Source organism: Canis aureus, chromosome 38 (genome assembly GCF_053574225.1).
Source record: "Canis aureus isolate CA01 chromosome 38, VMU_Caureus_v.1.0, whole genome shotgun sequence".
Lineage (NCBI taxonomy): Eukaryota > Metazoa > Chordata > Mammalia > Carnivora > Canidae > Canis > Canis aureus.
The window spans coordinates 8734036-8759398 of record NC_135648.1 but is presented as its reverse complement, the minus strand read 5'-3'; the positions used below and the strand labels follow the sequence as shown (position 1 = coordinate 8759398).

The window sequence follows — 25363 nt, the reverse complement described above, 5'->3', positions numbered from 1 at the left end:
TTTTACCTCTCTGCCCAGCCTTGCAAGGAAGCGAATGAGAAATACTGGAAAGAAGAATAGAGAGATGATAAGGGTTGGTTTTTTTAAAATCAATTATTTATTTTTTTGGTCCTAGAGGCTGAGTGTGCAAAATGTAAGCTCCCAGATAAGGCAGGGAGAAGTGGCATTGCCTTTTCGAGGGCTCCGGGGCCCTGGACAGCGCCTCGCGCGGGGATGTGTAAGGATATAAACGTGGCAGGTGGGCGGAAGGGCGAGGAAGCCACCTGGAGGAGGAGGAGGAGGAGGAGGGGCTGGGCCAGAACCTAAGGCAGCTCCCCACCCTCCCCAAAGCAGCTCGCCTCGGCGACGCTTCCTTGTGTCCCAGGAAGTGACGATCCGTCAGTGTAGACGTCGGGACTCCGGGGCTCAGCGCCCCGGGGGTGCTGCGGGGGGCGCCGGGCCACCCCCAGCGCCGCCGCTCCCCGCTCCCCGCTCCCCAGGCGGCGGGCGGCCCGGCCCGAGCATGTGCACCCCGCGGGGGCTGCGGGCGCCTCCGGGGCCGGGGGGCGGCTTTTGCGCCGTGGGCCCGACTGTTGGGGCGCCCCCGAGCCCCGGGGCCCGGCGGGCGGCGGTGGGGCCAGCTCGGGGCGGGGCGGGGAGCGCGGGGTCAGCCCGGGGCCGGCCCCGAGGTGCGATGCACCCGCCCTCGCCGCCGCGACGGACAAAGGGGCGGCCCCCGCCCGGCAGCCCCCACGCCCGAGCCCAGTGCACGCACAAGCCCCGGAGGCTCCCGGACCGCCGAGCTCTCCCGGGGGCGGGGGCGGGGGCGGGGGCGGGCGGGGAGGGCGGGGGCGGGGCGGCCCCGCATCCCTAATGAGGGAATGAATGGCGAGGCCCCTCGGCTGGCGCCCGCCCACCCGCCGCCGGCCGCCCAGTGCCTCGGGCCGCCGCGCGCCGCGCCCGCCGCTCCGCGCGCTGCCGGCTCGGGCCGCTCCTCCGGCGGCGGGTGGGCGGGGAGGGCGGGCAGGGCGGCGGGGAGCGCGCCGAGCAGCCGGGACGGGCGCGCCGGGAGCCGGGCCGCCGCCGCCGCCGCCGCCGCCGCCGCTGGGCCCCGGGCGCGTGGCTGCGGCTCGGCCGGGCGGCGCCGCACACCTGCGGGGGGCGCGGGGCGGCGCCGCCGGGGCCGCGGCTCCCGGGGCGCGCCGGGCGGGCTCTTGCGGGGCGAGCTCCCCGCCCGCCCCTTCCCCGCCTCCCGCTCCCCCCGCCCCTCGGCGCCGCATCCCGCCCGCCCCGCCGCCCGGCCCGCGCCCGCCGGCCGCCCTCGCCCGGAGCCCGCCCTCGCTGCCGCCCGCGTCCCCCGCCGGCGCCGCCGCCGCCGCCGCCGCCGCCGCGGGACGCGGCTCCCCCTCCCCTGCCGCCGCGGCCTCCGCCCTCGGCCCGCCGCGGCCGCTTGTTGCACCGCCCCGCGGCCTGCGGGAGCCGCTCGGCCCGCGCCCGCGCCCGCGCCCGCGCCCCCTTCCGCTCGCCGCGGGCCCCGCGCCCCGGCCCGGCCGGCGAGACCCCGGCCCGACCCCGCCGCCCGCCCAAGATGTCGGCGCGGACGCCATTGCCGACGGTGAACGAGCGGGACACGGAGAACGTGAGTAGCCGGGGCCGCCCCCCACCCCACCCCACCCCACCCCGGGGGGAGCCGCGAGCCCCGAGCCCCAGCCCCGAGCCCCAGCCCCGAGCGCGCCGCGGCGCCGCCTGCACCTGGAGCCCCGCGCCCCGCGCAGCCCCCGCGGCGCATCCAGCCGCGTCCGCGCCGCCGGCCGCCCGCAGGGCGAGGGCGAGGGCGAGGGCGAGGGCGCGGGCATCCCGGCCCCGGCCCCGGCCCTGCCCCCCGGCCCCCGGCCCCCGGCCCCCGGCCCCCGGCGCTGCCCCGTGACTCTGCTCTTTGTCGCCCCGTGTCCCACTTCGGGTCGCGGGTCGCGGGCCGCGCCGGGGGCAGGCGGAGCGCGCGGGGCCGAGGCGGTGCAGCCGAGCTCCGCGGGGGGCGGGGGGCGGGAGCGGGAGCGGCGGGAGCGGCGGTCCCCGGACGGCCTCGGCGGCCCGGGTCGGGCGGAGACGCCCAGGAGCCCGCGGAGGCCGGCGCCTTCCCGTCCTCTGCCTCCAGCCGGAGCTGACAATTCAGGGCAGGTTTTACTTTAACCACCTCTCCCCCTCCTCCTCCTCCTCCTCCTCCCCCCCCCCCTCCTCCGAGTGTCACACGGTGCGTTTCTTTGAAGGAAGGCTTTTTCTGCATCTTTGATCAAATTGCCCTCCGGAGTTGTTTTATCTGGATGCAGATGCCCCTGGGGGTTCAACTCGGAGGCCGGGATCGGTTGTATTCCCACCTTCTGAAAAGTACAAGAGTGTGTGTGTGTGTGAGTGTGTGAGTTTCTTTGTAGAAAAGGTCCCCCCCCACCTCTATTTTTTTTTTTTTTTTTTTTGACCCTCTTGACTTGTGCATAGGGCCTGGGCTGATTTTCCGAGCGGGTTTAGAAGGAGCTGGAGGGTACCCAGTTTGGGGGGCTGTGCAGCCCCGGCTGGTTGTGTGGTTGGCTCCGACTCCAGCCCCTGGTGTAGCAGTGCCCGTCGCAGGGTTGGCAAAATAAGATCCCAAGTGCTCCTGCGTCCTTAGACAAAAGGTACGAGGGCGAAGATAGCAGCAGCTCACCTCTGAAGCGTCGGCGGCTGGAATAAACAGACTGTTTCATCTCGGGCGAGTAGGGGAACGCAGACACTCAATATAATCACGGGAAAGGGGGAAGAAATCCTAGTAAGAGACTATTGTTAGAAGAGCTGGGAAGGTATTTCAGAGCGTGCTTTTGTCCTCCCTGGTATCGTGCATGGAAAATGCACAGTGTGAGGCAGCTGCTGCCTGAGCGTGAATTACAACTTGGTCTTGCAGCCCAAACTGTGTGTGTGTGTGTGTGTATTTTTTTTTTTTTTAATACATCATGGATGCGTAATTTTGACGGAGAGGTTGAAGGTCGGTCAGGGGAAAAGATGAAAAATTTGGTGGCAGTTGATCTTAAAGTCGAGTTTTTGAAACAGAAGGTCTGCATCAGCAACTCTGAAAAGATCCCCCTCAGTGTGTCATTTCGGTGTGAATGAAAAGTAACAGGGAGGATGACCTATGTTTTTATTAGCGGAACACTTGTGTTGTTAACCTAGGAAGAGTGGAAAAATACATTGTTTTTATTTTCTTTTGGGGGTTTTGAATAGTAGAGCTCTTCCCATACTTGCGTGAATAAGGTACTTTTTAAGGATATGAGGTACAGGATAGGAATAGGCATCGAGGAGTAGTACAAAATGCAGCATCACGTGTAAGACCCTCCCCCCCTCAAAAAAAAAAAAAAAACCCGGTGGATTTTTAAGCTAAGCAATAACCGTGTGATAAATTTTGTTGTACCTGCCGAAAATAATTATGCCGTAGAAACTCATTTGCTCTGGTTCTGAACGTGTTATTTCAAAGTCACTTTGATGGTCTTGTCCCCTGCCCTTGGGTTGTACGTGAACTGTATCTCCATGTAGCTTACTCTATCCAGTTCTCATTTTCTCCTACTTGCCTGATACCTCCCAATTTGGGGAAGCACCTACTACACTGTGGCTGTTGGTTCATCAGTAAATGTGCACCCAGCTTTGTTTTTGAGCTGGAAGGGACACAGAAGTATTATCTAAGATAAGGCCTCTCCCCTCAAGGAGGTCACGGGAAAAGTAAACATAATCCCAAACAAACAGTGTACAGTAGAAAACTGCATAAATAGGGCTAAGCTGGTTTGTAAGTGCCATAGGAGTTTATCAGAGGGACCACCAGGGATGACCATTAAGTCATTGTTGGTGTCTCTCTCTATCCTCGGGTTAGCAGTAAATGTCATAATCCATTCTGACTTACCCTCTCATCAGTGAGATAAAGAACACACCTGCTTGTTTGCCAGTATATTAATGCAGTTGTATGGCATTCAAAACGTACATTTGTTTGTGGTCGTTTTCAGTTCAAGTGACAGTTTTAAAGATTGTTGGGAAAATTTATATTCATATGACCATAAAGACTTCCAGGTCCTTTGTAATATCAAGGACATAACTAAAAACGGTCTAACACTGCTAGAAGTGTTTTGACTTAAGCAGATACGGCACTCTACAAAACCATCTTTGTATTATCATTTGCAGTTAATATGAAATTTTGTTTATGTGAATGTATTTGGATTTTGTATCCTTGGGAATGTATATACCCCCCATATATGTCGCTAATATATGTTGAGGATACATTAGGGCTTTCAAAAGAGGAGTGTTCAGCCCTGATCTCCTGTTACTACTGCGGTATGTAGTAGTAGCTTTTCTTTCAGAACATTCTGTGTGCACTTCTTCAGGAGTTATGAGATGAAGGATTTGTGTGTTGATAGGCCTGAATCGGCTAAGTCCCACAGAATAACCGATGATGATAATGCAATAAACACTTCATGGTCAAGTAGAAGAGGTGGAAAAGATACGTTACAGGTCATAGAATTAATTTATGCAAAATGTGTTTGATGTCAGATTGTAAAGAGTCCAGAGAAAGAATGGATGTTTGAAATTTTTTTTTCTTCTCTTAGATTATACTTGGATAGTTCTAGCGTGAATGTGGATAATATATTACCATTACTCTTAGGTACTTTGAAATGAAGCAAGATATACTTGTTTTTCCGTGTTTTAGGAAAACTCTCGTTACGCCGATTTTTTTTCTGGATCCAAAATGCCCAGACCAGCTTTCTGTGGCGAAATTTTAATCAGTATGAAGAAAATTGATTTGACCCCTTCTTGGGATGCTTTGGTTAAATTTATTGAGAATCTTTTAATAATAAAACTCTTGAAGGTGATTCTTTTGATCTGAAACTACCTCTGATGACTATCACAAGTGCTAGTGGATCTACGGTGGCCATCAGTACTGTGTCCTATGGGAATCGGTGTTCACGATGTGAAAGGCAGAAGAAAAGCGTGCCTTTGCCACTACCCTTGGGTTGCTCAGGACTCTGTGTGTGCCACACAGGTCACTGCGTACTTATCACACTGTGTTCTAATCGCCGACTTACTTTGTCCCGTTTATTTTGTATCCCCAGCACCCAGCACAGTGACTGGTAGTAATGTGTAACACATCAGTGCTAGAACATTCCCCTTTTGGATTTTTTTCATTTATCATCAAAATACCTTAGGGACACTGGGAAGGGTAAGCATTGCATGCTACAAGCAAAGGGAGAAGCCTTCAGAAGGTTAAGTGGTTATCATCTCTGACATCTTCCACTGTTGCTTCTTGGAGGTGCATTTTTGGTTCGTTTTGGTTTTGTCTTAGGAATTTTATTTTTTATTTATCTTTTTTTTTTTTTTAGATTTTATTTATTTATGAGGGACATAGAGAGGCAGTGACATAGGCAGATGGAGATGCAGGTTCCCTGCAGGGAGCCTGATGTAGGAACTCGATCCCAGGACCCCCGGGATCGTGACCTGAGCCAAAGGCAGACAGACGCTCAACCACTGAGCCACCCAGGTGCCCCTGTCTTAGAAATTTTAAAAGAATATCCGAAATGGTACGAGGAAGAACAGGCTATGCTGTGCTCATCTCTGTTTTGAACCTGTGCCATTTTGTCCATCTGGAGTGCCCTGCTCTTTCCCCCTTATCCCCAACTCACAAATCCTTTATGGTGTGACTCATCTTTCTAAGAAAAATTCTGAATTGGTTATAGCAAGTACTGCTGTGTGCTGGAGCTGAACATCTGTCTTTGTATGACCCACACTACTGGTCTCCAAGGTGAGTGTGCAGGACAATCCATTGTGAGAAAAACATCACTGCCTCCTGTTTCTCTCTGGCCAAAATGCTATTATGAATTCCTACTACTACTACTTTCTTCTTTCTTCTTCTTTTTAAGGCCCAGGTTGTTAAAATCAACCCTGTGGTGGGGATTAAGATGGTGGAGGAGTAGGGGGACTCTAAGCTTGCCTCCTCCCCTTAAATAACAGCTAGAATTAGCCACATGGTTTTTAAATTTTTTTTTTTTTTTAACCATTTCTTCCTCCTTCTCAGACTTTCTTTTGGGGGTTGTTTTCCCTTTGCCCAATGAATGCCTTGAAGTTCTTTTAGTAAAGGATTGTTAGTCATAAACTTTCTTTTTTTAAATCTGAAATATATTTTGCCCTTATTATTCAATGATAGTTTTGCTCAGTCTCCAATTCTAAGTTGACAGCTATTTTCATTCATTGTTCCAAAGATAGTATTCTGTGGTCTGCTGATTTCCATGGTTTCTGTTCAGAAGTCATCTGCCATTAACTAGGTGATCTTTTCCATCTGTCTTTTTAAGATTCTGGTTTTTCTTTAGGTGTTGGACTTTCAATACAGTGTATTTAGGTTTTTGTTTTGTTTTGTTTTGTTTGTTTGTTTTTTAAGAAAGGGAAATAGAATAGGGAGGAGGGGCTTCACACAGGGCTTGGTCTCACAACCCTGAGATCATGACCTGAGCCGAAATCAAGTTAGACACTTAACCAGCTGAGTCACCCACATGGCCCTGTGATGGATTTCCTTTTTTCCTTCTTGCTTCTTATGTCTGTGATTTCCTGTCTGATTAGTTCTAGATACTTATCAACTATTATCTTTTTGAACCTTGTTTCTGCTCATTTAGAGGTTCATTTGAGGACTCTGATTCAATTCTGTTAGGCCATAACTCCTCCATGTGCCTTAACTTCTCAATCATTTTTCCCATGAGTTCATTGCCTGTCTGTACTACAAGCTGCATGATTTGTTTGATTTATAATCTGTGGATTTATCTCTTTCATCAGTTCTACAGTCAGTCATTCTCTCTTTAAATATTAATTTCTTTCGGTTCTCTGATTAGATACGTTAAAATTTCTCATTCTACCCTACATATGTCTTAAACTCTCATTTCTTCCCCCATCTCATTGTTTCTCTGTACTACAATGTATAGTATAATCTGCAGTGCAGTTATGGTATGTAATGTTTAGATTTTATCTTTCAGTTGGCTAAATCTCTTCTGCTGTATTTAAATCACTATTAATTCCTCTGTCAAATTTGTGTTAAATTGTAGTAAAAAAAAAAAACCCACCACATAGCATGAAATCTTTTTTTTTTGAAAGATTTATTTATTTATTTATTCAGAGAAAAAGAGAGAGAGAGAGAGGGAGAGAGAAGAGAGAGAGAGAGAGAGAGAGGCAGAGACACAGGCAGAGGAAGAAGCAGGCTCCATGCAGGAAGCCCAACATGGGATTGATCCCAGGTCTCCAGGATCACACCCTGGGCTGCAGGCAGCACTAAACCGCTGCGCCACCAGGGCTGCCCTGCATGAAATCTCTCTTAATAAACTTCTAAGCATACAGTAGGTGTTGTTAACTGTAGGCATACAGCAGATCTCTAGAGCTTTTTCATCTTGCATGACTGAAACTTTATACCAGGGAATAGCAACTCCCCATTTTCCTTTCTTTCCAGCCCCTGGCAACCACAGTTCTACTCTCTGCTCTTAATAAGTTTGCATTACATACCTCATTTAAGTGGAATCATGCGATTCAGTCTTTCTATGATGGGATAATTTTACTTAGTGTAATATCCTTAGGGTTCATCCATAATAAAGCATGACACAATTTCTTTCCTTTTTATGGCAGAAAAATTGTCCATTGAATGTATATAATAAATTTCTTTATCCATTGACGTACATTTGGGATGTTTTCATGACTTAGCAATTGTGAATAATGCTGCAATGAACATGAGATTGCAAATATCTTCTTGAGGTCCTGACTTAAATTCTCTTGAATAAATATCTGGAAGTTGATTATATGTTATATGTTATGTTTATAACATAACTTATATGTTATATGTTAGCTCTACTTTGAATTTTTTGGAGGAACCTCCATGTTGTTTTCCATAATGGCTGCACCATTTTACATTCAAACCAACAGTACCCAAGGGTTCCAATCTGTCCACATCCTTGTCAACATTTATTATTGTCTGTTTTGTTTTTTGATGTTGGCCATCCTTATACATGTGAAGTGATAGTCTCAATGTGATTTTGATTTGCATTTCTCTTGATGATTAGTGATGTCAAGCATCTTTTCATATACTTGTTGACCATTTATACATTTCCTTTGGAGAAATGTCTAATCAAGTCCTTTGTCCATTTTTAAAAATCCGAATTGTAAGAATTCCCTGCATATTTCAGATATTAATCCCTTTTCAGGTATATGGTATAAATGTTTTCTTCCATTCTGTAGGTTGTCTTTTCACTGTGAAGAATGTTTCCTTTGCTTTGCAGAAGCTTTTTAGTTTGATGTAGTCCCATCTGTCTATTTTTCTTCTTTGGTCTTGATTGCCTGTGTTTTTGGTGTTATATTCAGGACGTCATTGCCATGATCAATGTGATGAAGCTTTCCCCGTATGTTTTTTTTAAAGAATTTTATAGTTTCAGGTGTTATGTTTAAGTCTTTAATGCACTTTTGAGTTAATTTTTGTGTATGATATAAGCTAAAAGGTCCAATATCATTCTTCTCCATGCAGAGGTCTGGTTTTCCCAGCACCATTTATTGAAAAGACCATCCTTTCCTACTTTGTGTATTTTTGGTACTCTTATCAAAGATCATTTGACCATATATACAAAGATTTATTTCTATTCCACTGGTCTATATGCCTGTCTTTACACCAGTGCCATACTGTTTTTTGTATTGTAACATTGTAATATGCTTTAAAGTCATAAGTGTGAGGCCTTCATCTTTGTTCTTTCTCAAGATTGTTTTGGCTATTCAGGGTCCTTGTGGCTCCATGTGAATTTTAGGATTGTTTTTTCCTGTTTCAGTTAAATATGGAATTGGGGTTTTGTTAGAGATTATGTTGATCTGTAGATCTCTTTGGGTAGTATGGACATTTTATCAATATTACATCTTCCAAAACATAAACACAGGATGTCGTTCCATTTATATGTGTCTTCTTTAATTTCTTTTAGCGATGTTTTGTAGTTTTCAGTGTACAAGTCTTTTGCTTCATCGGTTAAATTTATTCCGAAATATTTTACTCTTTCTGATGCGCTTATAAATGAAGATTGTTTTCTTTTCACATCATGTGTTGCTAGTGGATAGAAACACAACTGATTTTGTTTGCTGATTTTGTAGCCTGTACCTTTATTGAATTAATTTATAATTCTAACAATTTTGGGGAATTTTTTGGTAGAAGTCATAGAGTTTTCTACATATAAGATCATGGTATGTGCAAACAGAGCTACTTTTACTTCTTCCCTTCCATAGTGTATGGCTTTTGTTTCTTTTTCTTGCCTACTTGCTCTGGCTAAGATTTTTAGCACTATGTTGAATGTAAAGCAAAAGGGGGCATCCTTGCCTTGTTTTTGATCACAGAAGATAAGCTTTCAGTTTTCACCACTGAGTATGATGTTAGCTGTGGACTTTTCATATGCGGTATTGCTTATGTTTCTTCTATTCCTCATTTGTTGAGTCTCTTTTATGATAAAAAGATATTGATGTGTTGTCTGCATCAATGGAGATGAGCCTGTGTCATCATTTGTTCTGTTAATGAGGTGTATTACCTATGATTACTGATTACCTTTGATTTACTGATTACCTATGTTGAACCATCCTTGTATCCTAGGATGCCCCTTGGTCATCATGTATGATCCTTTTAATGTGCCATTAAATTTGGTTTGCTAATATTTCACTTAGGATTATTACATATATTCATCAAGGTTATTGCCCTGTGATTTTCTTTTAGTGTCTTTTTCTGGTTTTGGCATTAGAGTAATGCTGGCCTCATACAAACAGTTTCCCTCTCTTCATTTTTTGGAAAAGTCTAACAAATGGTCAGTCATTTGGGGTTGATTCTATTTTAAGTGTTCATTAGAATTTATGAGAAAGCCATCGAGTCCTGGGCTTTTCTTTGTTGGAAAGTTTTTGATTACTGATTCTTTTTCTTCACTTTTTGGTCTGGTAGGTTGCATGTTCGTGGGAATTTCTCCATTTCTTCTAGGTTATCCACTTTGTTGGCATATAATTATTTAAGGTAGTTTCTTGCTATCCTTTCTAGTTCTGTGACATCAGTTGTAATGTTTCCTCTTTTACCTATGATTTTAATTTGGTTCTCTCTCTCTCTCTCTCTCTCTTTTAGTCTAGCAGGGATTTTTTCATTTGTTGATATTTAAAAAAAAAAAACAACTCTATTGACTTTTTTCTATTTTTCTATTCTCTACTTCATTTATTATTACTATAATCTGCTGTAATTCCCTTCTGTTAATTTTAGGGTTAGATTTTTCTTTTTTGTAGTTTTTTTTAAAGATTTTATTTATTTATTCATGAGACATGTGCACACACACACACAGAGGCAGAGACACATGCAGAGGGAGAAGCAGGCTCCCTGCAGGGAGCCTGACGTGGGACTTGATCCCGGGTCTCCAGGATCATGCCCTGGGCTGAAGGCAGCGCTAAACTGCTAAACCACTAAGCCGCCCGGGCTGCCCTTTTTTTGTAGTTTTTTGAGGGGAATTTTGAGAGTGTTCCCTTTTTTTTTTTTTTTTAATGTAGGTTTTTATTGCTATGAACTTCCCACTTAGTCCTACTTCTGCTGGATCCTGTAAGTTCTTGTGTATTGTTTTCTTTCTTTTCTCCAGAGTGTGTGTGTGTGTGTGTGTGTGTGTGTGTTATCGATGCTGAGGCTTTTACTCTGTACTACCACACAGGGTGAGTGGCTCCTTCCCCTACTGCTTCTTAGTCTTCAGGTTTTCTTCCTGCTTGTTCAGCTTGAGGCACATGGCACATGGCCTTCTTGGGCCACACATCCAGGGGCTTGTACTTCTTACCCTTGTAGAATTTCCTGAGGTTCTCTTTTGGAGTCTGACTGATGAAGGTGAGGACATGGGCAATGGATTTGCGAACAGTTTGGATCTTGGACAGTTTGGAAGCCATGTCGCCTGTTGCTTTGATGATGCACAAGTGGGACAGCTCCACCTTCAGATCTTCCACCTGTTTAAGCAACTCCTCCTTTATCATGCTGCAGAGGTTTTGAGTCTTGATTTTGGCCATTTCTGCACAATCTGCCACCACTGCCAATGGAAAGAGGAGTGTATATTGTTTGTATTTGTCTTAAGATATTTTCTAATTTCTGTTTTGATTTCTTCCTGACCCAGTGGTTATTGAAGAATATGTTGCTTAATTTTCACATATTTTCCAGTTTTCTTCTGTTACTGGTTTCTAGTTGCATAAGATTAGTCTGGATAAGATACTGAATATGATCTCAGTATTACTAAGTTTGTAAGATTTTGTTTTGTGACCTGACAGGTGCTCTATTGTGGAGAATGTCTATATGCATTTGATAAAAATGTGTTCTTTTGCTCTTCAGTGAAATGTTCTAAATATGTCTGTTAGGAACATTCAGTCTATAGTGTTGTTTAAGTCCTTGGTTTTCTTCTTGATACCTGTCTGGATGGTCTACCTATTATTGAAAATTAGGTTAATGAAATTTCCGACTGTTACTGTGTTGCTGTCTATTTCTCTCTCCACTTCTGTCATTGTTTGCTTCATATATTTTAAGTGCTCTGATTTGGGTCTTTAAATTTCTTTCATTGTTATATCTTCCTGGACAGTTGACCCTTTTATCACTACATAATGCTCCTATTTGTTTTCTCCCTGTCCTGTAGTTTTGTTTGTTTGTTTGTTTGTTTTGCCTTTCTTTTCTTTTTTTTTTTTTTTTAATTTATGATAGTCACAGAGAGAGAAAGAGAGAGAGGCAGAGACATAGGCAGAGGGAGAAGCGGGCTCCATGCACCGGGAGCCCGATGTGGGATTCGATCCCGGGTCTCCAGGATCGCGCCCTGGGCCAAAGGTAGGCGCTAAACCGCTGCGCCACCCAGGGATCCCTGTTTTGTCTTTCTTAAATCTCTTGCTGTCTTCCTGTGTGTGTGTTGATTTTTTTTTTATAGTGACATGCTTTGATTTCTTTTTCATTTTCTTTTGTGTATCTTCTCTAGGTATTTTCTTTGTGCTTACTAATTTTACAATTATAGCATTCTGTTTTAAGCTGGTAGCATTTTACATAAAACATTTTACAATTATAACAATCTGTTTTAAGCTGATAGCAGCTTCAATCTCATACAGAGATTCTGCTTTTACTTCTTCCTCCCCCACACTTTGTATTGTTGTTGTCACAAGTTACATCTTTTTGTGCTGTGTATCCATTAACATTTTATATAGTTTTATAAATACTTTTATCTTTTAGCTTGCCTACCAGAATTAAAATTACTTACATGCCATTGTTACATTATTTTAGTACTCTGTATTTGTGTATATATTTCTTACTAGCAGTGAAGTTTATATTTTTATATGCTTTTTATGTGGCTGTTTAGTGTCTTTCTGCTCAACTTGAATGACTCCCCCTATGCATTTCTTGTAAGGCAGGTCTAGTGGTGATGAACTCTTAGCTTTTATTTATCTGTGAATAAAAATTTATTCCTTTTTGAAGGATAGTTTTGCTGGATATAGTATTCCTTGCTGGCAAGTTCCCTCCCCTCCTCTCCCCGGCAGCTCGAATATTTTATTGCACTCTTTCCTGATTTGTAAATTTTCTGCTGAAAAATCTGCTAATAAGCTTATGAGAGTTCCTTTATTCATGACAAGTAATTTTTATCTTTCTGCTTTCAAAATTATGTCTTTGACTATTTGATTATGTGTTTAGGTGTAGACATTTTTGGATTCATCCTGTTAATTGCTTGAATCTGGAAATCTGGATGACTTTTTCCTTTCTCGTATTTGGGAACTTTTCATTTTTTGGGGAAAAAAAAAAAAACTTTCCTTCTCTCTCTTTTTTTTTTTTTTCTGGGACTCCCGTAATGCATATTTTTATTCTTCTGATGGTATCTTGTAATTCCTTTAGGCTTTCTTCATTCTTTTTTCTTTTATTGTTGTTATTGTTGTTCCTGTGACTGGACAGTTTCAAATAAATATTCACATTTGCTCATTCTTTCTTCTGCTTGATCAAGCCTATGATTGAACCTCCCTAATTAAATTCTTAAATTGAGCTCCAAAATTTTTGTTTGGTTGTTTTTTATATTTTCAGTTTCTTAGCTGAAATTCTCATTTTGCTCATGTATCCTTTTGTGACCTCATTGAGCATCTTTATGTCAATCATTTCAGATTCTTTACCAGTAATACATATACCTCTGTTTCTTTAGTGTTGGTTTTGGAAATGTAATTTCTTCCTTCAGTTGGGACATTTCCCGTTTCTTTGGGTTTTTTTTTGTTTTTGTTTGTTTGTTTGTTTTTTTATACCAAACCCTTTCCTTTTTATTCATTCAAAAGAGTCCAATGCGCAAATGTCAAATATGAGCACTGTCATTTTTTTTTCTCGGAAGAGGGAATCCCCTGTTTCTTTGTGTTCCTTATAACTGTGTTGATGTCCACACATTAAAAAAAAAAAAAAAATAGGCTACCTCTCCCAGTCTCTCTACACTGGCTTCATTCTGGAAAGATTGTCACTATTCGGTCCAGCTGGAGAGTCTCAGGGCTCTCAAACCTTTTCTATAGCTGAGTCTTTTCTGGACACATGCATGTAGATTCCTGAGTAGAGGGATTTCCTGGTTTCATTTTTTAGGAGCCATAATTGCTTGCTTCCTTTGGTATCTGCCTGTTGTACTGTGGTTTCTCTGAAGGAGCAGCACACTGAGCAGCTTGCTTTGTTTTTAGCATACCCCAGGCACCTAGCAAATGGAGGTTCCCATCAGCACCCTGTGTTGCACTAAACTAGCAGTATGTTGGATGCATGTTCCACTCTTCTCTTTCTCCATTGCTGAATTTTTAATTTCATGAATTTTACTTCTCATTTCTAAAAGTTTTAACTTCTTTCTGTCAAACCAGTCTGACCTATTTTATAGTCTCTTGGTCTTTGTTTATTTTTGTGATTTCATCTTCATTTCCTTAAGCATTTAACATATAGTTATTTACTTCCTATATCTGGAAATTCCATTATATGGAGTCCCTGGGGCTTTAGCTTTACTGTTTGTATCTGTTAATTCTCATTCACTGTGGCTTGTTTGTTGCTGTATTTGCTGATCTTTGTGGGTAAACTCACATTTGCCTGATTTTTATCTGTGTGAAATGTGGGGGTCTAAATTGAGGACACCTTCCTCCAGAGAGGGTTTGTTTTGCTCCTACTGATCTGGGACTTTTTTTTTTTTTTTAAAGATTTGTTTTAAATAATCCCTACTCCTCATGTGGGACTCAAACTTAAAACCCCAAGATTAAGAGTCACACACTTTACTGACTGAGCCAGCTAGGAGCCCCTGTCCTGGGACATTCTAGTTTCCTAAAGGGTTCTCAAGTCAACGAAGGAGTTTAAGTTCTCCAACCTTGTAGTGAGTCCAAAGCTTAGTATTTGGATCCCAGGGCAGTACTGGATTTTGTAGTTGTTTTCAGCTGGAGCTTTTTAGTGTTTATTTTCCCCTTGGATGTTTCTCTTCAAGCCCAGCAGTAAACTTTTAAAAAGCATGTCTTATTTTGGAGAACCTTCACATTATCTTGTCTACTATGGAAAGCCTAGAATAAAATGGGTATCCAGAAGCATCCATACTTATGTGATTTTACTACCTTAAATTATACATCATTTCTGAATTTCTCATCTGCACCCTTAAAAATGTGGACAACTTTCTAACTTGTGTATAAATCTTCTAGATCAAAAATCTTAGTAGATTTTGGAAACCATTTGATACGGTTCTTAAAATGGTTAGTTTTCAGAAATTGCTGATTGTCCTCAGGAAGGTGCCTATTAACATGACTTTTTCTTTTTTTAAGATTTTATTCATTTATTCATGAGAGACACAAAGAGAGAGGCAGAGGCATAGGCAGAGAGAGAAGCAGGCTCCCTATGAGGAGCCTGATGCAGGACTCAATCCTAGGACCCCGGGATTGTGACCTGAGCCAAAGACAGATGTTCAGCTACTGAGCCACGCCATGTCAGGCGCCCTTACTGACATGACTTTTGTAAAAAATTTTCACATAAATGGTGGATTGATTGAAATATGAATACAGCCCTTGAAGTCGAGTGTCAACATAAACTGAACTTAGAATCAGCCCTTCAGATCTCAGTATCACAAGTTAAGCCAAGATTTTAAAAATCAGTAAATATATTAATATTGCATAATGGTGTTTTACTAATCACTGAGAAGTTTGTACCATTGAGGGATCCCTGGTTGGCTCAGTGGTTTAGCGCCTGCCTTCAGCCCAGGGCGTGATTCTGGAGTCCCAGGATCGAGTCCCACATCGGGTTGCCTGCGTGGAGCCTGTTTCTCCCTCTGCCTGTGTCGACGCCTCTCTCTCTCTCTCTCTCTCTGTCTGTTTCTCTCATGAATAAATAAATCTTTTTTAAAAAAGTTTGTACCATTGAAATTTAATAATATTTCCAAAATTTTCATCTTTTTAATGTTATGTGTTTTAATGGAATACATGTGTAATTTATGTCAGTATTCCTGTAGTAGCCCATACTTAAAACTTTTAAAGATGAGGGTACTTGGTCTAAAGTTTGGAGACCATTCTATACAACAGAATTTATCATTGTTTTAGAATTCTCTGTGAGTAAACTTTTTCTTTCTACCTAAATTGAAAATACTTTGAGGTCAGGAACTACTTTCAGTATTATTTCTGCGTATCCTATATTACTTCCCATAGTATTTAGCATATTTTTGGCATTCAGCAATTTAATAAATCAAGATCTAGTTTATTCATTTATCCTTTAGTGAGTTTATGAGCCAGCTTGGGAGACCATTTCGAATTTACCCTCCCTAATCCCTCCTCTGTCCCACTCTGTTGATACTCAGTTTCTCTAGGGTGAGATCCAGGAGTCTCTCTTTTTCAACCTTGCAGTTAATTCTTTTTTTTTTCTCTTCGCAGTTATTCTCTGACTTGGCGTTGGAAAAAAACATTGATTTATGTGATGATGATGATGATAATAGCACTATAATAAATCTCATTTTTTGGTTAAAATGAAAAAAAGGCCTTTTGCCCGCTAATATCATAGAAAGTAGGGTGGGAGAAGTGATCCATCAGTCCTTTCAGTGGGGGGTGACAGCAGTAGGAAACAACAGGGAATTGTCTGTCTCAGAGGTAATAAGGTACACGTGTGTGGCATTTGTAGGTGTAAGATTGAGGAAGGAGGTAATGAGGAATTTCATATTGTTCCTTTTCTGGCTTTATGTGGTTAAACCATATTGAGGGAGGTGGTGGCAGCAAAATCAGAGTTCACAGTACGGTGCCCTTTCTTCTGAGAAAGTAGTATTTACTACTGTTTTGACCACTGTATCAGTTTAGTTCAGGTTGTAAACCAGCCAGAAGTTGAGCAACAATCCAAAGTTTTAATGAACTACCTATAAAGGTTATAGTAATAGGTTTATTTTAAATCTTGAAAGCATGCCCACCTTTCATTTTGTGATCAACAGTGCTACTTTCACAATTTCAAAAGAGAGTTTGCTTTTATTTCCTTTCCTATTTGCTTCATTTCAATTGGAGATGAGAGGGATACAAAGGCAAATGAAACCTGTTCCTGCTCTGGAGGGACTCAGAGCCTGACCGGAGAGATAGACGCAGAGACAAACCAGCACAGTAGAAAGTTACAGTCCTTGTCAATCTGAGTGATCAGGACACAGAATAAAGAAGGAAAGGGGAGGGGGAAGGGACGCTCAGGAAAGGTTCACGGCCTTTGAACTAAGACTTGAAAGATAAATACTCCTTTGCCAGGTGGCTCTGTGGAAAGGAGAAGAGAATACTGGACTGAAGGAATATCATGCACGGAGGCTGGGGAGGGGGGGGTCATTGGTTGAGAGGAGGGGGTTGTAGCCTCAGGGGGAGCCGTTAGGGAGAGGACCAGGCAGGGACTGTGAGCCTCAGCAAGAACTGGGGGGGGGGGGGTAGCCCTTAGACACTTAAGGGCCAACCTGATTAGATTTGTATTGTGTATGTGCTTGAGGGTTTTAGAAACATGCTAGTTTTTAAATTTAGTGACCTCGGGCTCTGGGCCGACTCAGTTGGTAGAGCGTGTGACCCTCGATCTTGGGATTGGGGAGTTCAAGCCTCACACTGGTTTTGGAGGTTACTTAAAAATAACACCTTTAAAAACAACTTTGAAATAAATTTTGTCTCCCGCATTCGCAAGATCCACAATAGAGCTTTGAGTACGGTATTTATACAAACGTGGTCTGGCACCTCAGGAGAAGGACTTAGCAAAGGGAAGATGCCAGTGCCCAAGACTCCCTCCTTGGTAGGCTCCTCTGAGCCTTGTCCCCAACCAGGTTTTCACTTTGGCCTTCAGACACGCATCTGCCCTGTCCTCGAAGGGGCTGCAGGCCCAGTCTCAGCCAGGAATTCTAAGTCGGTTAGGGAGAGCCCCGGCTCCCTGATGGCTGACCACCTGGGTGTCCAATCAAGTTCCTGATCGCCCCCCTCGCTGGTGTCCCCTGTCGAGGTTGTTGGCCTGCCTTCAGCCAGCGTCCTCGTAGGCCAGTTTAGCAGCAGTTCCCTGACTCTGCGGGCTCGTCTTAGGAACTTTCCATCCACTCCCCTCCTTGCCTGGTGCCTCCACGCTCAGTCCCCAGCTGTCATCACTGATTCAGAACTAATCTCTCTCCCGATCTCAATACCTGTTGCAATAATCTTAAATAGAGCCTTCCTTACCATTTAGCAAGTGTCAGAATAATTACTTCTTTAACGCCGGTTAAGGAAAGATTCCTGTCTCGTAGTGAAATCCCAAACACAGTTTGCTGTGATGGTATGTACTGGGAGTGCGGTGAGAGAAGCCCACAGTAACCATGAAAGTGTTAGTAGAGCAGAAAGTAGAGCCTCTCCAGACTTAGGGCAGAAGGATAGTGTGACATAAAGGGACTAGGACAGGGATTTAGCAAAGGCTGGGGGTGGTGATTCATTATTCTCTCATGCTGTCCTGTCTGTGATTTTGATAGACGTGGCGACTGCATTTGACCTGAGGGGGATGATTATTTAGCCAGTTTATCTTGGGTCAGTCATTTAACCTCTCTCTGTTCCTTCTGATGATTACTGGTACATCTCATTTTGCTACTTACCTATAAACCTGGAGTGCTCTTTTCTTGTAGAGATTATTTATTACCTGAACAGCAAGCACTATTAAATCATGCCACAGATCCTCCTGGCCACTCTAAATTCTTTCTGATTTCTGCTTAAATAGCAAAAACTAGAAGGAAATAAGTTATGTACCAGTGGCCACTTGTGTAAACCCGGGGAAATCACTCTTCAGTAAATTCTTAAACATGAGTGTCCAAAGGACATGCTAAGTAGGGAAGCCTTGAGGAAAGAAGGTTGATACCAACTTGGGTGATTGATTACCTCTGCCTTTATCTTTTCCCTCCCTCTCCAGGAGGGGAGAGAAATCAAGGGGAGGGAAGAGTATGTCTGGAAGGAAGGAGACTCTGTTCTCTGTTCAGTCACAGGTGGATTCCTTACCACGCTACTGGTTCTATCTCGTGACAGTACTTTAAAACTGTACCATGATTTCCTAAAACCTGTCCCACATATTATGCTGCAAACTGCCTGAGACCAAGAACCCTGGTACTGATTCCCATGTCAACCCAGCCGCGATATCTGGCATAATTGACTTTCAGAAGTTTTCAGAACTGCTTGCTGTGTTACGTAAAAAACAGCAAGAAAATGTCAGTAAAATGCATTCCCCCCTTTTTAAGTACTTTAGCACCGTCCTGTGCATGTAATAGCTGCTTGATGGGTGTTTAGTAAATATATACAATTAAGATTCACTCATTCTTTGGAAAATTCTGAAGTACTTTAAGAATCTGAGATGGTGCTGTGTAGATACAGTATTTGCTTTTTACATTCTGGTCATTTTTCTTATGAACGTCTGAGGGGTTTTACAGGGAGATTTCCTTTCACTCCTGGTATTCATGTTCATAACTTAAAGTCGTCAGTTAAATTTTTATTGTACTTTAAAAAATTTATGCAGAAAGTGTATTGACATTTAAGTTGATATGATTATTAGCTTATGTTAGAGAATAATTACTGGATTTTGTTAGATTTTCTAAATATATTAGAACCCGAAGGTCTTAGAATAAAGCTTTGACTACTAGAGTGTTAAATTAAATCAAATCTAATGATTTAAAGAACAAACATCCATTGTAATTTCTGGCATGAGTTTGCTGTTAGGTTTTTGTGCTCATGGGAGTGAAAGAACTAGGAAGTTTCTGAAAGAATTTAATACCTTATTTTTAGATATAATTTAAGCAGATGTTTTCTTTTTATCCCCTGGGGGCTCAGTCGTGTTAGCTCTTAATATCTTCTGGCAAGCAGTAGTGAAAGACCTCCCAGAGGAGGTTTTGGTGGGGGGGAGGGGAGTATCTCTGGAAGGAGTGCCTCTAGAAATAAAATACAGGCTCAGCCACTCCCTGTCTACCTCCTGAAGGGGAGCGATTGCCCTTTGTGTACCCCAATTCTGATGTAAAGGCCATAGAACTTCTGGGTTAAGGGCATGTGCTCTGAAGTCAGACTAGGTGGGTTCAAGTTGCAGCACTGCCATTTATGAGCTCTGTGATCTTGGGAAGCCACTTACTTTCTGTATTCCTTGGGGTTTTTATCTGGAAAATGTAATAACAGGGCCTACCTTTCGGGTTGTTGTGAGGTTTAAATGATTGACTATGTCTAATGCCCTTAGAACAGTGCCTGACACTGCTATGTAAGTGTTAGCTGCTCTTGCTGCTGCTGTTATTAGAAGTATTACTACTTTTACATAAAAGAAGTAAGTATGCCAGAGTTTTAAGTGTTCACCTCAGGGTTACTGGAGTATACATGATTTTAATTTTTTTGAATTTCTGTATTTTAAGTCATGAGTCTATATTCCTTTTTTATACCAAAAAAGTATTAAAACTATAAATTTACAATGGGCAGTATAATTTTCTGGTTTGCTGGAATGCTTGTATTCATATAAGAAACCCAAGTGGGAAGCCAGACTATCTGCAGGTGTCTTGGTGAACAAGGTATCAGAGCAGGTGCAGCGGAGAATAGGTGTGTAGCGGCATCGATGCTCTCAGGGAGAACAGACATACCTGTAGGCTTGTGTAATGTTAAGAGCACCAGCTTGTAGACAAGACATCCCCGGGGTTGATTTATTTCCAACTTATTCATTTATAAGGAATATAACTATTATGCACATATCCTTATCTGTAAAATGAGAATAATACGTATCTGGTTGGGTGGGTTGTTGGTTTTCAGTTATCAGGTGTACATTACATACTTTGTAATAGCAGGTGGTCAGTGATGTTACCAAGGAAACAAAGACTCAAAATGAGGAAGTTCACATTTGCTCATGGGGGTGGATTCTTTTTCCTACCCCATGGTCCTAAAATGCACAACTAAACTCACATTCTCTGGGGTTCCCTTTTTTCCATGCTTACCATTTTCTTCCTGTCAATACATTCATTCCTCAAGCTGAGTACAAATATGCTTGGATTGATTACTGCTTTAAACATGCTAATGGAATCTCTCCCTTGAGACCGCATTGAATTTACTGAACCCAAATATGAAGGCAAGTCTTAAATCAGGCATTTACACATTGAAGATAATTTTGATAATGTCATCGTGTATGCCGGAATATAGTGTCTTCTTTTGTCTTTTCTGAATCATAGTGCTTATATTTTTGCCCCTTACAAATTATAGAAGATAGCTCGATGAGCAAGGTTTTGACGGAGTTAAGAAAAGTACTTCTAATTCTGTGTTTGTCCTCCTTTTCTTTTAAGGAAAACACATTTCTCTTTTTCTTCTAAAAATAATACTTGATGGGTCTTTTTTTTTTTTTTTTTTAACTCAGAGGAGTTAATTTCACTTAGTCAAGTTTCCCTCATTGTTAAATTAGGAATACAGTCCCGTGTTCATGAACTTTTAAAAGAAAGAACATTGCAGTTTTACCTATATTATTACATCTGAGTTCAATCGGGGAAGCAGAGTCCTGTGAGCAGTATAGATTAAGGCTTTTACTATAGGATTAAAGTTACACAATAAAGTTACCCAATGGCTTAGTATTCTGTATATGATTGCTGCTTTGGAGTCTGGTATTAAGAGGCTGAAATCCACTGCACCGTCAGAAAGGAATGATGAACGTGAGGTGGGAGAGAACAGGACATGGTGAGTCTGTAAGGATGAAAGGGAACTCGTTTCTATCTCTCGCTGCTTTCCAAGCTCTGAGCTGGTGACCTGCAGGATAAGCTGATGCCCTTCATCCCAGAGCTGCCTGAGCATCTGGACCGGGGCTCACAGCAGCCGAGGCAGGTGCTCCAGCAGGAGTTGGAGAGCTATGAAACCTGACTGCTGCTCCATGCTCACAAGACGTGCCAACAGATCATCTATACCAGGCATGAGCTGCAGCTGTGTCTGGCTGGGCAATCTGACCTTCAGAGCATATAAACGGCCACTGTTTTAGTTCTGCCTTCCAGATTTTGTGCAAGTTTCTCTTGTGTCCAGTATTAACCCAGGACCATAGAGGGAAGGGGCTTTTGGGAAATAGAATTCCAGCTTAGCTAAAATCACATACCAGAAGGCATCGCAGCCCACCCCATGTCACCTTGGCCATCCCTTTGAAGTATGGGATTTGGCCACACTTCTCTTGACCATAGTTAACTTCCAAATGAAGATAATAGCAAAATTATGCTTTTACCCAATATGATGCACCCATCCTAGGTATACCCAAAATAGGCTAACCCTCTCCTCAAAAGAAGATATGAAGTTCCTTTATCCATTGTTGAGTATGGTCCTTTCTCTTCTGAGTCACACTCTTGTTTTTGTACCTTGTAACCTCAGTATTGAAATACAAAGCTAATGTTAACACTGCAACATTAGGTGACAGGGAAATGGGGAAAGGGCATAAAAAGAAAGAAAGAATTGGTTAATTTATACATAGATTCATACCAAATTAAGAGCTACTCTTAAATATTACAGTCCTTGTTTCTGCAGCTGGTCACATGGTCACAGATGGTATTTGTAATTACCTTCTTCTACTAATTCCATGTTCTCTGTGCCCTCAACAAACACCTGAGTGATTATAGTTCCTTGCCTGGTGAGGTAACTCCAAACGTGATTCCTGAAGTCTGGGCCATCAGAAATCATGTCTCTTTTGGGTTATTGTAATTTTCCATTGACTTGTCTCAGGACAAGGGAGTAATAAGAGGTGCCCCAGAGGATCTCCTGTATTTGAACATAGTCTTCCTTAAGCCATTATGTAATAGCAACCCAATTTCCTCTTGATAGTCAGGATCACTCACCTTAGCCAGTATAATAACCCCCTTCTTTGCCTACCGATTCACACTGCCATGCAGCAGTCTCAACTTGCAGTGTAATGGACCACTGCTGTGACACCGTGGAAACATTCCCCTCTCAGATACTAGCACTTGTGTGCTAGCAGAATACAAAGTTGCAGAGACTAGAAAGAAAAAAAAATGTTCTGGTGGATCATGAAGGGTGACAGGGAGAGGAGCTGCTCCAGTTTCTATCTCTTGATCCCTGGACCTGTGAATCCTGGCTATAGGAGAAATAGTCCTATGTTTTAGTCACTGATTCAGTGTACATATTGCATCCTGGAAGATGTTACCCCAGCTCTGCAAGGTATTGCCACCCAGCTGGCATCATAACAGTCTTTAAAAGGCCTTTCCACTGGTTTCTCAAGCAGCTGCTTCAGGGTATTGGGGATATGATAAGAACAGTAAATTCTTCAACCGTGGGCCCATTGCCATGCTTCATTTGCTATAAAATTAGTTCCTTGCCTAAAAGCTGTGTGGAATATCATGATCGTGGAAATGTGTGCTGTAAGTCTACCCATGGTGGTTTTGCCATAAGTATTTTGAATAGAGAAGGCATGTTCTTATCCAAAGCAAGTATTTATTTCACTGAGATCAAAACACTGCCCCTTCTGTGATGAAAGTGGTCTAATTCAACCGACCTGCCACCACACCAGGTAACTGGCTAACATCACCCCCTCCTCCTGGCAATTTTGGTGTCATTCAGGGAGCTCAGTCATATTCTCTGCAGTTGGCTGATTAGCCTTGGTTGAGTTGTTAGTCCATGTTACTAGGAAGATGGGCGGCAGGAGAAAGGGGCTGATATCTTTAGCATGAGTCATCTTTGGTGAGTATTCACAGGGGACACAGCTATCTCCACACTCTGTGCTCATTCAGGGAGACCTATTTACATCCTTCTTCCTTGTCATTAATTTTCAAATCCTGTCCCTGCTAAGTCCTTGATCATTCAGCCAAGCCATTAGTGCCAGTCTGTAAATCTGTAGATCCATACTTTACACTCCCTTTGTAGGCAAAATCAACAAACAGGTGCAATGCTTAGTCCCACCCGCCCCCTCCCGGGGCATTTCCCCTTCACCACTGTTCCTTCAGTGCCACCCAGAGTGGGTCTGTGGTGCTGCAGTGACTGACTAGTGTGTAGTACCAGCATATCCAACTGTCAACTAAGCTGGACGTTTTTATTACATTTATCAACTGGTTTCCCCAGGAGTCCACAGATGGGGTTGTAGACAAAATAAGCAATGTAGCAGTAGTGTGGTTCAAGGGGCAGCTCCACCACTTGCACATGCGACTTGACTTGTGCCTTCAGAACTTGCTCAAGCCCTGTCTAATATATGATGCACATCCATTTGATGGTGGAATGTTGCTGTGCGAGCCCAGGTTTTATTGGCTTGATGAATCAGATAACACCCAAGTCATAACGGGAAGTTCACGTTGAAAGGTAGCCTGTGACCAGCTCTGTTCAGTCTTTCCTGCCTCCCCATGGCAAGCCAGAAGGTCCCCTCAGTGAGAATAGTTATCTACAGAGGATGGCCTAACTTTGCTCCAAAATGTTGAAAGTTTGCCCTGTGATTTACATGTTGGGGCTCAGTACTTGATTTCACAGTCTTCAAGCACCAGTGAGTTTTCTGGGTTCCAGTGATAGAGTAGCTTGATGACAGCCCAGCACCTGTTACAGAGCCCTGTTTTTCTGGCCCCTATTAAAAACTGGCAAGCTTTCAGGTTACCTATACTGGTAATGAAGTATATCTTGTTTTCAAAATTCATACGCATGGTGTCTGTTTTTTTAAAGGTAAGAGGGACCAGGTGCGGCAATTTGCTCTTCACTCTGGGAGAGAGATCTCGACAGATCCCAGACTATTAGATTTCCACAAGTTTCACTGAGGAGCCAGACCCCTGGATTTCTGTGGGATTTATTGCCTACCCTTCGGCGCACATGTATCTTATCAAGGTGTCTAGAGTAGTTGTTAGCTTCCTGCATAGCTGGTCCAACCAGCATAATATTATCAATATAATAGACTAGTGTGATGTCCTGTGCAAGTAAAGGTAATTAAAGCCCCTGATCAGTAGGTCAGTGGTTCTCAACTAGGGACAGTTTTGCCTCCCGGAGGACATTTGGCAGTGTCCAGAGACATTTTTGGTGTCACCACTCGGGGGCAGGCATCTGGTGTATAGAGGCTCAAGGTGCCGTTAAACACCCCATGATGCACAGAACGGAGCCCTGCATGCAACAAGGGTTATGTGGCCCACGTCTGTGGTGAGATGAGATGAAGATGATGAGAAGCCCTGGACTAGACTGTGACAGAGGCTGGAAGTTTGAAGTGCCCTGCGGTGGCATAGTGAAGAGGCTGCGAACTGCTTCAAATGTTCTTTACTAACAGGTACAGAGAAAAAGCATTCACCCACGCAGTGACTGGCTGCATACCAGGTGCCAGGGTTTCATGGATTCGATCCAGCAAGGAAACCACATCTAGAGTAGCAATTGTAATTGATATTACCAACTGCTTAGGTTTTGATAATTCATTATCATTTTCTGAGATTTTATCTGTCTTCCGCTCAGGCCGGAGAGAGGAGTTTGAATGGAGATGTGAGAATTGGCCTCACTGCATCTTCATGGTGGTACTAATCTCTGTGGCCCCTCCATAAGGCAGTCCTGCTTTTTGGTTTACTGTTTTGCCAAGACCATGTAGTTCTGCTCTCTTTCACTTGCCCTTTCCTGGCATTTTAGCCCTTACATTCATTCACAGGCTCAGGAACCAGGGTTTAGGTTCTGGCAGGTGCTGAATATATAAATTCCAACTGGCTATTCCAGAACTGGGGAAGTAACCACAGGATGGATTTGGGGACCCACTGGTTCCACTGTGAAATGGGCCCAGTCCAAAAGTTCATTGGCCATCTGATTTCCTTAAGCTCCTGCTCTGACTGGTTTAACAGTGGAATTTTGGGTCTTGAGGAATTACTGTTAGTTTGGAGACAGTTTGGATTTTTTCCCCCCACATCCTCCAATGCATACTCACTAGTAAGATGCCACA

At 43.5% G+C, this 25363-nt stretch overlaps 1 protein-coding gene across 5 annotated transcripts in view; it reads left to right on the top strand.

Moving 5' to 3' along the window:
* The first annotated feature begins 1469 nt into the window (after positions 1 to 1469).
* Positions 1470 to 25363, top strand: part of MARK1 (microtubule affinity regulating kinase 1) — a 116405-nt gene continuing 92511 nt past the window's right edge. For 3 of the 5 annotated variants that reach the window (XM_077886936.1, XM_077886935.1, XM_077886940.1), the window contains exon 1: positions 1471 to 1618. In XM_077886936.1, the coding sequence (XP_077743062.1) occupies positions 1568 to 1618 (51 nt within the window). In that variant the 5' untranslated portion in view covers positions 1471 to 1567. Of the gene's footprint in view, positions 1619 to 25363 lie in introns of all 5 variants that reach the window. The other 2 variants (XM_077886937.1, XM_077886939.1) reach the window with 1 other exon arrangement.